We start from the raw sequence: 13,353 nt of genomic DNA on the forward strand, positions 1-13,353 counted from the left end.
ATATGTTCGAGGTAATCACCGGAACCACTGCACCTATTTGAAAAATTCCTTCACTATATGAAAGGTGCTTTCTTACTGAGTGACATAGGCTATAATTCGAAAACATCCGATAAATAGTTATTTTATTCCAATTTAGGCCCAAATTACACATAAATTCCCGAATATGGGAGTGAAAAAATTACTTGCACACATTAATATTATATATCGTTGAAAAGGATAGAATTTTTTGCGTTCTGAACAATTTGTTTCAATACTCTAACTTAATTACGGCGGGAGTAATTTGCGTTTTTAGCTCGAACTTTTTTTGGCTTAGCTGAAATTTAAGCACTTCTTCATTAAATCTCTTTTTGACACCATTGGAAAAATCGACATTTTTTACTCCAGATCTCTCTCGACCTGTGGTCGAAACACTTAGCTTCTATCTTCAAAGGAAAAAAAGTGACAAGCGTTTTTAAATCCAATTCGAAAACTGTCATTTTGATTCAGGTTGTCAACCATTTTATTTTCGCGTTTCCACGGTTACGCTTTTTGAATCCATTGTTTCTTTCCTTATTTTGCATTTAATTTCTTAAACTTATTTTATTTCGTGTTTCCATGGTTGCACTTTTAAAATCCATCTTTCGCATTTTAAATTCTTAAAAGTATTTTAATATCTGTCGTCATTGTTTGCAAGGGTAATTTTGTATGGTGCTTTTTTTTTCTCTTATTTAAGCCTGATTGTTGAATATATGTCACTTGACACAATTTTTATTCTCGAGGTAGACCGGGCAGCGCAGCTCTTAATATATAAGGATTTGAAAGCTACTGTTAATGTGATTTTACACTTTTATTTGTTTGGCGAAACATTTATTATTGCCAAAGAAAAAACATCCGCTTCACTCGCAAAAGGGCTGGGTTCTGGTAGCATGGTCGCTTGGCGCGTTAGGCGCTGAGCAGTCCAGTCTAGGATTATTGTTTTAAAGCATCCGTAAATGTAATGCATTGTTTTGGCGATTTGTTTTGAAAGAAAAGAAACTTTTGATTTGTTTTTAGTCGAGTGAAATGTACGATATTTTCTTCTTTTTTTCTGACGATTTTTAAATGTTCCATGGGATTTTTCTTTTTTTTCGTTAGACGGATGAATTACGATAGCGTCGTTGCTGGGCGAGTTTGGTGATAAACAATAGAGTTGCGGAATTATTTTTTCATTTGAAAGATATTATTTGATGTCTTTTTTTGTTTATTTGGCGAAATATTTTAAATTGCAGTAAAAACCGCTTCACTCACTAAATAGAGTTTTAAAGCAACTGTTAATCTAATTTAATGATTAGACGAAAAGTTTTAAATTCCAAAAAAACTTTAATCTTTTTTTTTTTTTTTTGAAAAGGTGTGTACGCATTTTATGCAAAAAAAAAATCATTTCACATCAGTGGGCGTCAAATTTTTTTATTCAACGGACTTCCATTAAATTTTTAGTACGGGCATCGCTGTGCGATTACTGCTAGTCATGAATACAATTTAAAAGAAATAATTTCGCAACATCTTGGTAATATAATAAAACAAAAAATGATAGTAAGACATGCAACACTTTATACAAACTAGTTGAATCTAAGAAAATATGTATCATAGCACTTACCGTCAGTTGAGCGATGAAAAAGAGTTGAGTAATTGTATTAAAAATACAAAATTAATTCTTACAATTATTATTAAGAGCAAGAAATAGGTGTTGTACTGTTTGTGCGACATAATTGAAATCAAGTTGTAAGTAATAGAGGGACGACTTATTGGGGTAGTCGATATGTAACCCTCAATATTTGGTGTTTCAGCGCATTTCTCTTTTCACTGACTATTTCACCAGACAGACCGATGAAATAGAGGTTGCCATCACTGCCCAGTACTTTAACACAATTTTTAACAGTTCTGAGTTTTTAAAGTTATAATTTTCACCGCAGTAATACATAGGATTTCCCCTTAGTTTAAGAACTGGAGCCTTGAAATAGACTGTAAGTTCTGGCACCAGACTACCTGCGTCGAGTTCTTCCGATAGCTTTGACCTCTTCCTCACACTCCAGTTATCTTCTACCGTCTTGTAATGATCTTCCCAAAAATCACTTTCTACACAGAATAATTGATATTATAGATATTATAAAATGTGTGCGAAAAAATGATTTTTTTGCGGGGGCCGGGGGAGGGAGCGATTCCATAAGTAAACTTATTTACCGAGCGAGAAAATTGGAGCAAATTTCACTATAACTTTCAATTAAAATACAAAAACATCAACATCGAAAAAACATCGAAACCAAAACATCGATGTTTCAAAAACATCGAAAGTAAAACATCGATGTTTTCAAAACATCGACATCGATGTCGCATCCCTACTTGAAATCAACAGAGTCTCGGTTCTCCGTGAATGCTAATGCTTATAAAGTTTGACCATAAATAACCCGGGTGGTTATTTATGGTTTCGACCGCCCCCCCCCCCTCGAAAAAAAGAAATTTTTAATGCTTTATGTCAACATGAAATTCCTAAAATTTTCAGAAACAACTACTTTTTATGCTTTTGAGGTAACAAGTATAAATTACAAATCCATTTTAGGAAAAATTCGCCTTAGACATATCATGATCCGACCCCTTTTTATAATACTGGGCTCTATTTTCGTTGAAATTTGATATATAAACGATAGATTAAGACACATTGGTAGAAATTTCAAAATTTTAGTATTTATATTTTTTATACACTCTCAAATCTACATTACATGTCACACGTCAGATGGTGTCACTCGGGGTGGTCTTCCCCCTCGTAGTGACACTACTGTTTGAGTTCATAGGGCCTCGAAAAAACGCTTAGCTTATATGGTCCTCCAATATCTTATTCGGACCCTGCAAAAATTGTATGCAATGATCCAACTCGTCACACATTGCGCGAATCAAATATTTGCAAAGAAAGAACTCATAAATTCACCTGAACTCGTTGAAGCAGGTGTTATAAACTTGACAGATGTTTGCTATTTCTAGTGAATTTTTCTTGAAATAACTGGACTGCAAACTGACAATAGACAAAATATGTCAGGCGCAATGCATGTCTCAGTACTCGATACTTGCTTTGGAAGTGTTCAAAACGGAGTTAAAACTGCACATTTTGAGTATGACATAAGCATAATCTCAAAAAAAGTAGAGCTGGTAGAGAAAAACCAATTTCATATTTCGATTTAGCGCAGCGTCTCAAAGTTAAAATCAGTTTTTAAAACTCTGAGCACCAACGTAGTTTATTTATTTTATTATTATAATTTCGGTTTCCTCTGTAAATTTTAGACTCTATTGGAAATATGCAGTACATAAATATCAGTTTTTTAATTTTATTTTGAAACTCAGTTTGTGTGGCTTAGATTGGAAATCTACTTAACGTCGTAATTATTTTATTGTTGTCATTTGTATTGTTATCAAATTCATTACGTCCTAAAGTGATTACATTAAGCTGTTGGTACTTAGAAAAACTATGTTCCAACTGAATCCAGACAAGATTTGTAATTGTATTCATAGATAAACTATTTAGAATCTGTTTTTACTTTAGCCGTGTGTTTTTTTTTTTTTTTTCTCCTTTTAGGTCAGCATTTGATCCAATTAAGAAAGGTCTAAATTACTTGAAGAATCGAGTATTAGGAGTTTTGTCGTACCTAACGCCTGCAAATATCAAAAAGCAAATTGCAATCATGAAAACAAAAACATTCCCTGAGCTGGTCAAAGGATTTTTCTTTACTCTTTTCTACACTGTGTTTTATATTGGTTGGACATTCTACTCGACAAGCAGGTATTCTAATCACATTTCTGACTCTACTTGTATTTTACAATGAAACTAAAGAGAATGCTAACATTATTCTATTTCATTTTTTTTTTTTGTTTATTTTCGAAAACATTAAAAAAATTCTTGTTGTAGAAATGTTATTAAATACATTGATGTTTTCATAATACCCAGAAAATAAAACTGTTTTAATACAGAATACTCAAAGTACTAAATTTTTGAAAGAAATTATCCCAGGATTAGAGTTCACTTTCCGACGAAAAATGAGCTATTATGATAATACATGCGTAGGCTAACCCATACGCATTGAACTCTTTTCCAAATAAGTAATAAATATCCTTACAAAAAGTATGTACTAACTCATGTCTGAAAACTACATAAAAAAAACTTATTACATGGTATGGTTACTGGTTTCCGACAGTTTTATAATTTTCCAGGAGCATTTTCCACGTTGTATTGCTTTTGATGGGTGGTCAGGCTCTGATTGAAGGAGCAGAGGAAGAGGTTGAAGATTTGAAGCCGGATATCTGGGCCAAACCAGCCATAATGCCTATAGAAGCTCCACCGCCACTGGAACTACCGCCTATAGAAGCGCCGCCGGACACTGGAGAACGACCTGTACACGCATTTGGCGTGGAAATAACAAAAGATGAAGCCGGAGGGGAAGCAAAGTGAGTAACAACTAAACTGATAGCGAAATAATCTTTTCTGACCATATTTTCTAAAAATATCTTCATAACAGCCTTTTTACTTCCTTTTACAAACGAGCTGATGTGGGCATCACATGACTTCCTTTTACTCCAATTTAATTTCATTTCCCCGTTATTGGCAATTTTAATGTGATTCAATTGTTTACTCTCTAAATATCAGCAACAGTGGCCAAATTGAAACCAAATTTAAAATTAAAAAAAAAAACCTCGCCAAATTTGTCGCCAAGTTGGCGATAAAACTTGGCGACCAAAAGACTGGCGATATATCGCGAAGTGTCCGACAAATTATATCACCACTTGAGTTTACATCGAAATTAACAATGATTTCACCCCAAAAAGGGGCAAAGACCCCCTTAGGAACATCCGTATGCAAATAAAAGGGAAGGTGCACAACTAGGCCACACTAGGAGTCTACGTACCAAATTTCAGCTTTCTAGGACATGCCGTTTTTGAGTTATGCAAGATACATACGTACATACGGACGTTACTAGAAAATTCGTTGTAATCAACTCGGGGGTCGTCAAAATGAATATTTCGGGTATCTGTAGGTTCCTATGCATATATCCACGTGTGGTCGGGTCGAAACAAAAACTCAACATTCATTCGGGGGTGAGAAAAACGGAAATTAAGGTCGATTTTTGAGTGAATTTTTTTTCGCGAATACAATACTTCCTTATTTGTAAAAGGAAGTAAAAAGGAAGTTTTGCATTCGCAAAAAAAATTGTCACTCAAAAATCGGCCTTAATTTCCATTTTTCTCACCCCCCAATGAATGTTGAGTTTTTTTTTCGACCCGACCACACGCGGATATATGCTTAGGAACGTACAGACACCCGAAATATCCATTTTGACGAACCCCGAGTTAATTACAACGAATTTTCTCGTGACGTCCGTATGTACGTATGTGTGTATGTATCTTGCATAACTCAAAAACGGTATGTTCTAGAAAGTTGAAATTTGGTACGTAGACTCCTAGTGGGGTTTAGTTGTGCACCTTCTCTTTTGGTTGCATTCAAATGTTCCTAAGGGGGTCTTTTGCCCCTTTTTTGGGGGGGAAATCATTGTTAATTTCGATGTAAATTCAATTGGCGATATATCGCCAGTCTTTTGGTCGCCAAGTTTTGTCGCCAAATTGGGGACAAATTTGGCTATTTTTTTTTTTTTAAATTTGGTTTCAATTTGTCCACTGTTGGTGATATTTAGAGAGTTAACAATTGAATCACATTAAAATTGCCAATAATGGGGAAATGACATTAAATTGGAGTAAAAGAAAGTCATGTGATGCACACATCAGCTCGTTTATTTTGTATTGCATAATTGATTGATTACCAATAAGCTCAACTTTTACACTGCCCTCCAAACGTTAAGGTACATCCTGTTTTCTGGCGTCTAATTTACAAATAAATGGGACTGTAGAAACACCAAAATTGGAGGGAATGAGCATTTTACAGTTATTTATTAAATGCGCCATAGAAATTTGCTCGAGTTCTTGCAAAAATGAACTGAAACAGAAAACGTATCTTGGTGGAAAATCCGTTCTAAGAGAAAACAGTACATCACGTTTTATCTAATAAAGACTGTCGTTGTGTAGTATCGAAACATTACAGAAAAAGACTCAATGTGGAATGTGTCCACATCCTACTTAAATGCATTTGCGGCATACAATGCTCATGCTGTCAATTGAGTTATTTGACACCGAAATATGAAGACCAGACACGGAAAAAGCCCTGTTCCAGCTCATGTAACGATCCTGGAGGTGGACTTAAAACGGCAACCTGTGTTTTAAGCTAGTCCTAAAGATGCTTCATTGGATTCAAACCCAGAGTTGTGTCGACTTTTCTATTTGCTTAAACCATGACCCTCATGATAGTCCACAACAACCACAGTTGAACATCATCGTCTTTCAGAATGAAATCGTTGCCAATAACACTTGCATAGGGGCGGACATATGAATCAAGGATCTCCTCCCGATAGTCAGTCAGAGTTCCTTCATAGAGCACATGGGGTGTAACAATGGTGTAACTGTGTCTTTCAACAATGTTGGATTGATGGTAATTAGTGCCTTACTTCCTCTTGAACATAAAACCTTCTGAAATGCTCTCCAATGTGAATCTGAACTCGTTTCTGAAGGGAAAAAAGCCCACTCCCGTTTTCTCCAGGAAACGTGTTCTCTTGCCCCCAACAAGCGAGCCCTTCTCTATCGTCCGTTGAGATCTGTGTTGTGCAGGTGACATCGCAAGTAGTAGCAGAAATTCTTCTCCCTGATGCTACAAAGAGGTGGTCCACAACCAGCTATGGCACAGTAGCGGTTTCTCTCTGGCCGAAAGAGCTAGAAAACGGTCTTCTACAGGTGTTATATCTTGCTGCTGGCCTGGAATATGTATTCTAGACACATCTTCTGATTGATAGTGATTCCAAAGTCGTTGGACCACACTGCAAGACATATTGAGACGACAAGCAGCATCAGATTCTGACTCCCCATTTCCATTCATTCGACTGCATGCACATTTAATCGAATCGGGCTAACTACTTCTACTACCCAAGGCAATGTTAGACTCTATTATTTTCAACAATAGTGATAACAGTTGAAAATCAACGACAATTACACACGAAATCTACATAGTTGCATATTTTTCTCTCACTCATTACTCCTGTTCTTTTCTGCGAAATAAAAGTACTTACCCTCCCTTTCGCATTAAGTTTTCTCAAGTTTGTTATTATTCATATGAAATACAAATTTTATTGCTACTTCATTTTTTTTAAGGTGAACTTCAGAAAACATGTTGTACCTTTGGTTTCGGAGGTCGGTGTATTTTGAGGCTATTCATTTATCTCCGAAACAAAACAAATTTTACAATTTTTTCTGGCTTTAACCAAAGTTTAAATCCGTAATACACAAATATCGTTATTATTTACTACTAGTCTATTTTTAAAAAAATGGCTTGAGTGCTCACGAAATATAGCCACTAATTTTTGCATTTTTTCTTAACTGCTTTTCATTAAGAAATGTATTATCTAAGATAGTTTCATGTCAGTAGTTTTATGGCGAATTAGAAACTTAACTATGCAGCTGTTTTTAAAGATAATAATTTATGTACATTCACTTAAAGTTCAAAACGTTGTTTTTATACACACTGAGTTGAAAAAACCGGTGTGTCGGGAAAACAAATTATGCGCACGGCGAAATCAATTATTATTTCAAAACAGATGAATGATGTATTTCAGATTTGAGTCATTACCAATTGAGGCTGTCTGCAAGCCGTTGGTACACATGAGGCAAGCCAGAGCGTGTTTTGTGTCTCGACATAATTTGACAAAAGGTTGGGCTGGTGTACCGAGCCAAACCTTTCTCACCAATTATGTTGCGATTATACCTGTAGGAATATGGCAACGTTAGACGATAGTTTCCATTACCTTCCAATAACGCCGCAAATGTGCAAAATTAGACATGCAACTAGAAAAATAAGTGTTTTGTGCTTGAAAACAATTTATCTATAAGCACGTGTCAAATTTAGTTAATCGTAATATTTTTGAAGAGTTATTATGGTATAAAAAGCAAGGGGGAAAAAAGTACCACCGAATATAATCTACATATCTCTGTGTTTCAGATATAATATTTAAGTTATCCGTCTGTTTACAAAACAGTAACCTAAACATGCCCCTTAAGTTGTTCCTGACATAAAATTTTGCATTTGAATTGTAGACATCTCAAAAAAATTCCAAAACAAAAGAAAGAATATCTTAATTCAAACATGGTGAAAGAAACTTTTCATTTGATTGATAGGTTGCAGTTGTCAAAACAAGCCAAAGGTGAAATGACTCCTCAATCCAGTATCGATCAGTCAGATCCTGAAGCAGTTAGTGAAGGGGATGGAAAGAAGACACCAGATAAGGCACCAACAGAAGAAATTCCTCAGGTTAGAAAATCATGTCTTTATACATAAGTTTTTCATGTGTCGCGATTGACTATACCATCTATTAAATAATTTCATTTTTAGGTGAATCACGTGGAAGCTAAAGCCGATGCCAAACAAGTAGCTGTGCAGTCTGAACAGTAAGAGACAAGTTCATTACAATCTTGACACTAACACTTATGTTATTCTCTAATTTGTTCATTCCTTATTGCTAATGACATTAACTTTTCATGCATCTCATTCAATATCCATTTTTATTCTATACTTGATTTAGTATCAATTTTTACTAAATTTCCCTCATTCAAGTGTCAAGTTTTCCAATACCAGCGGATCCCACCACGTTATTGCGAGTAGTAAACATTTAACCTTTTCCAAGGGGCTATTAAAAGATGAGTTATTGTAAGTGGCTCCATAGAATCAGTTCAAAAAAGGAAATAAAATTGGTAGTAAAGAATTAGCAATATAAAATAATCACATACTCGCTTCCGCGACTCTTTTCTTTCTCGTTCTAGACGAAAGTTGTATCGAGGTCCCAGAGAACGTCATGTAGCAGTGGGAGGATATGTGTCCCAGCCTCTCAGCAAAAAAGGGAAGGAAGTCCCCTGCTTTGACCGAACAGTTGTTTCGCCGAAATATATAACCACAGTTTTTGTAACTATGATACAGAAATCATTCTTAAATTATGAAATGCTTAAAAATTCCTTATTATGATAAGGATAATACTTCCTAAAAAGCCTTATTAGACTAACGATAACAGTTCCTAAATAGCTTCTTGTCAGAATTAGGGAAAAAGTTCCAAAATAATAAAAAACATCTGTTCTGAGGAAAATACAACAGAAAACATCAACAGCACCTGTAAAATTTCCATGAGAATAAAGACAACTCCATAGTAAAAACAATATACCCTTAAAATCTCCATAAGAGTAAGGCCAACAATTCCTGACTATCTCCATTAGAATGAAAGCGACTAAATAAAAACGCTTCCACGGAATTATTGGAACCCGATGGGATGGTACCGATCTTAAATCCTAACTTCTGGCCGCTCACAAACGTTCTAAGAACATATATAAACGTTAATGCTTCGTATTCTAATGCAGGAGATGGCTATGAAACATAATTTCTTTAACTCGTTTTCAGTAGCTTGAACTGAAAAAAAATAAATAAACAAAAGTGTTAGAAATGGGAGTACTACATCCAAAATCTACACATAAACTGCTGTTAAATTTCATTCAATTTATTCTGTATGAATTGAAATTTTAAGCAGAACCGGTTGGTATCTTTTGAATATTTTAGCTACGAAGACGTTATGAAATTGATTTTTATTTAAGTTACAGATGTGCTATTAACTTAACTTGCAGATGATAGTAGTTTTAGCTAATGAACTAGCATTAGTTTCGACTTCAGGGGAATTTTTAAATTTAAAACGAGAGTTTTAAAAAGAGTTTTTGAACGTTATAATGAGATAAAAATGTTTAATATGGCTTACATTCATTTGTTTAAAAATGGTTTTGCTATAAATTTTGCAATAGGTAATAATAATTTGACTCAGGGTTTAAAGGCAAGTAAACTGTGCTGAGCTGTTATGAAATGTCTTACAAATTTTACATATCAAACTTTCTTACTAACCGAAAACAGGTTGCGTTTGTTTTTCGATGTTTGGAAGAATTATTATGGCTCACATAGGAATCATTTGGATGACTATGAAATGTAACATAGTCATCCAGGTATTTTGTACAAGTTACCATTACTTTTCTTATAATTAGTAACTTTTTATGCAATGACCAGAGTATCATTATATTGAATACAGAGAAAATGGTAACTGAAATATTACCACTGAAAGGTCCTGGAGGTCCAAATTTTTTTGCACATAAATCAAAGTCTTTTTGTTATGTAGAAATAGTAAACCACTGGTTGATGGCTGAGGGAGAACAGTTCCATTATTTAAGGCAAACATTATCATCTGATAAAGCTTATACGTTTATCTTTGAAAACCTTAAGTGTCACTACTTGCATGGGAATAATTTTGCACATCACAACAACATAGCCAAGGTAAAATGTTGAGCCCTTCTTTTTCCTTAAAAGTAATAAATACGTATTATCCTACCCCTGCATGAGCAAAACATTAAACTAAAAAAATATTTTTCTACTTGTGAAAATATAAATGTGACTCATATGCGTGGAAAGTCTCATACTACTCAATCGTATGTCATAATTAATTTAAAGTTAAGTTTTTTTATTATAAGCTAACGCTTCGTGCATGTTTTTAGAGCTCAAGCTGCAATTGCTATGATGGTGACGCAAGAACCTGTGAAACCAACGGAAACCCCTGCAGTTGCTGCCATTAATTTTAGTGAATATGGAAGGAAGCTTGTGGTATGAATCAAAGTTTCATTTAGCGATAAAATTATGCATAGTGTAAGTATTTGTTATTTTAAGCTAATATTATTTTTTACTTTCGTAGAGTTTCCTTGCTCGAAACTTCTATACCATGAAATACTTGGCTTTGGTAATGGCGTTTGCAATCAATTTCATCCTGTTATTTTATAAGGTAAGAATTAATTTGTTGCAAGATTTCATCTAAATAAAGAAGTTAAAAGTGTGAAAATTACATATAGACCCTATCTGCCAATATAGCGGCTTCTTGCTCTACTTGAAGTGAATCAAACATGGCAGAACGTTCAGGTCACTTAGTTTTTAGCTTATCCTAAGCAATTATGTCCAGTACAACAAAGTAAACACATTCTAGTAAATCAAAAAGAGCATTTACAAATAGTATTTTGATTACTCAAGTTTTAAAAAACCAGAATAAGCGTTCCCATCAAAGAATAGTTTATCATCAATTTAGTTTTATCATTTAAACATTATTTCAATCACTATCTGATATTTCAATACACTTTTCTAACCTCTCCTCTCTCTCTCGTTAGAATTTTATCAATAATATATCTACCATTGAAATCTCAACATACTGCAGTTTAATTCGAAAATTGCCATGGTCCCCAAAGCATGCTTTTTCATCAAATGCACACATAGATAAACATAAATATTATTAAAAGTATCGAATGTTTTAAACACTACATGTTGTTTGAATTCCGCTTGTAGGTTACAATTCCTGGATCAGAAGAAGAAGAGGAGGAAGGTGAAGAGGAAGATTCAGATGACGGCATTTTCGGAAACACAACAGGTGGCTTGGATGACGATGCTATTCTTGGAGATGATGATGAGGACTTAGAAGAATGGGTGGTTATCGAAGAAAAAGTATTCTACTTGGAGCCTATCATTCGACTTTTAGCATTAAGTCATTCCATCATCTCATTCTGCATGTTAATAGCATACTATAATTTGAAGGTAATTTTTTTTTTTTTTTTCGAGTTCAGTAAAACTTATTTATCTAGTAAAATGTGTTAATTTTAAACTCTACCACATAAAGAGAGAAAACAAAAACAATGCTCCTCTTTTAAAACCTACACTTTAACTACATATGGCCATGAGAATAAAAATATTTAATCTTAATACTATATTTAGTAGATCTCATCCTCAATACTTACTTCTAGAAGCTCGACCTATCCTCTTTGAAGTATATTTCATTTGCTTTTCTGATATATCAGTATTGAGAATTTTATCAATAAAATATTTTTTAAATTAATGTTTGCAATAATGGGTGTTATTCACCCTAGTGCTAAAATAAAGTAAGTTGGGTCAGTTGGAGCAAAAGGAGACACACACATTAAGAGTACCACTGTTCCAACTTTAGACCCTTCACTTTCTTTTGAATGAATTGAGATGAGCATAGAATTTTCTGCATTGGGGGAGGGGGGGGGGGCGTCCAAGACTATACTCTCTGAGGGTAACTGGGTATGAAAATTTGATTTTATGACTGTGTTAGGACATGAAATCTTGTTTCCTTTTACACAGAGAAAGAGGATAAATGTAAATATCCCATTTATTTCCCCATGAAGTTGATGTAGATTAATAATCCCATTATACACAATCAGTTTAGAAGCTTAGAAAGTTCTATGGAAGACATACTACTACACCAATTAGGTTCATACCAATCTGTAAACGGTAGGACGTATGCGACTCGATAAATCCTCTAAATGTAATCTGAAACCATTTAAAAGATAAATCATTCAAAAGTTTAACTGTACGCTGAATTTCTGTAAAATACACACAAAAAGTAATATGAATACAAATTCAATCTTTGAAAAAAACTTAGGAAGAAGGAAAAACTTAGTAGTTCCATTTACCCCAGGAAATAGCACTTACTGGATAGATGGAAATACCTAAATTGCACATCAAATATAGCTAGGAAAGTGAAATTCATTAATATATGTTTTTAGTAACCTTCCACATGACAAGTAAAACTAGTCGAAATCGGTTACTTTGTATTCATAGAGCTGCTGGAGAAGAAAATGTAACATAACTATTCTTTCAAAAAAAAAAAAAAAAAAACCTTTTTTTAGTGTCATCTTCAAAAAGATGGCACATTTACACAATTGTTGGGAAATACCAGGAACTCTTAGAATCTCTTCTACATGTTGTCTTCACTCACCAATAGTTTAGTTTCAAAAATTGCTACAAGTGCGGTAAGTGTACTATTGTAAATTAGGCGACGTATACATCGCAAAACAAATTGCAACTATTTTTCTTAAAATTGCTGATCTAAACGAGACAGCGTATTGACAGAAAATTTCAGATAAGTATTTGTTGGTTAGATATACAGCCAAACCTCCCTTAACAGACACTCCTAGGTAGCGGACACTCCCCGTTAGCGGACAGTTTCTGAATCCAGACCCTCGAGATAGGCGTATGATGTTTTTCACTCCTCGTTCGCGGACACTCCCGTTAGCGGACAATAAATCAGCCGAGTTTCGTTTTATTTTTCTGTGTCTGGTAAACTTTTGCTCTGCACTGCTTTTGTGGCAAGCATTTTTTCTACTCCATTATGATGTTCT

General features: G+C 34.3%; 1 protein-coding gene across 1 annotated transcript in view; it reads left to right on the plus strand.

Moving 5' to 3' along the window:
* LOC129219096 (ryanodine receptor-like) overlaps window positions 1–13,353 on the plus strand; it is a 295,024-nt gene that overhangs the window by 245,784 nt on the left and 35,887 nt on the right. The window contains 7 exon segments of the mRNA XM_054853416.1: window positions 3,584–3,787; window positions 4,216–4,449; window positions 8,272–8,404; window positions 8,486–8,541; window positions 10,669–10,774; window positions 10,863–10,949; window positions 11,501–11,746. Coding sequence (XP_054709391.1) covers window positions 3,584–3,787; window positions 4,216–4,449; window positions 8,272–8,404; window positions 8,486–8,541; window positions 10,669–10,774; window positions 10,863–10,949; window positions 11,501–11,746 — 1,066 coding nt within the window.

The sequence above is a fragment of the Uloborus diversus genome, chromosome 3 (assembly GCF_026930045.1).
Source record: "Uloborus diversus isolate 005 chromosome 3, Udiv.v.3.1, whole genome shotgun sequence".
NCBI classification, from domain to species: domain Eukaryota; kingdom Metazoa; phylum Arthropoda; class Arachnida; order Araneae; family Uloboridae; genus Uloborus; species Uloborus diversus.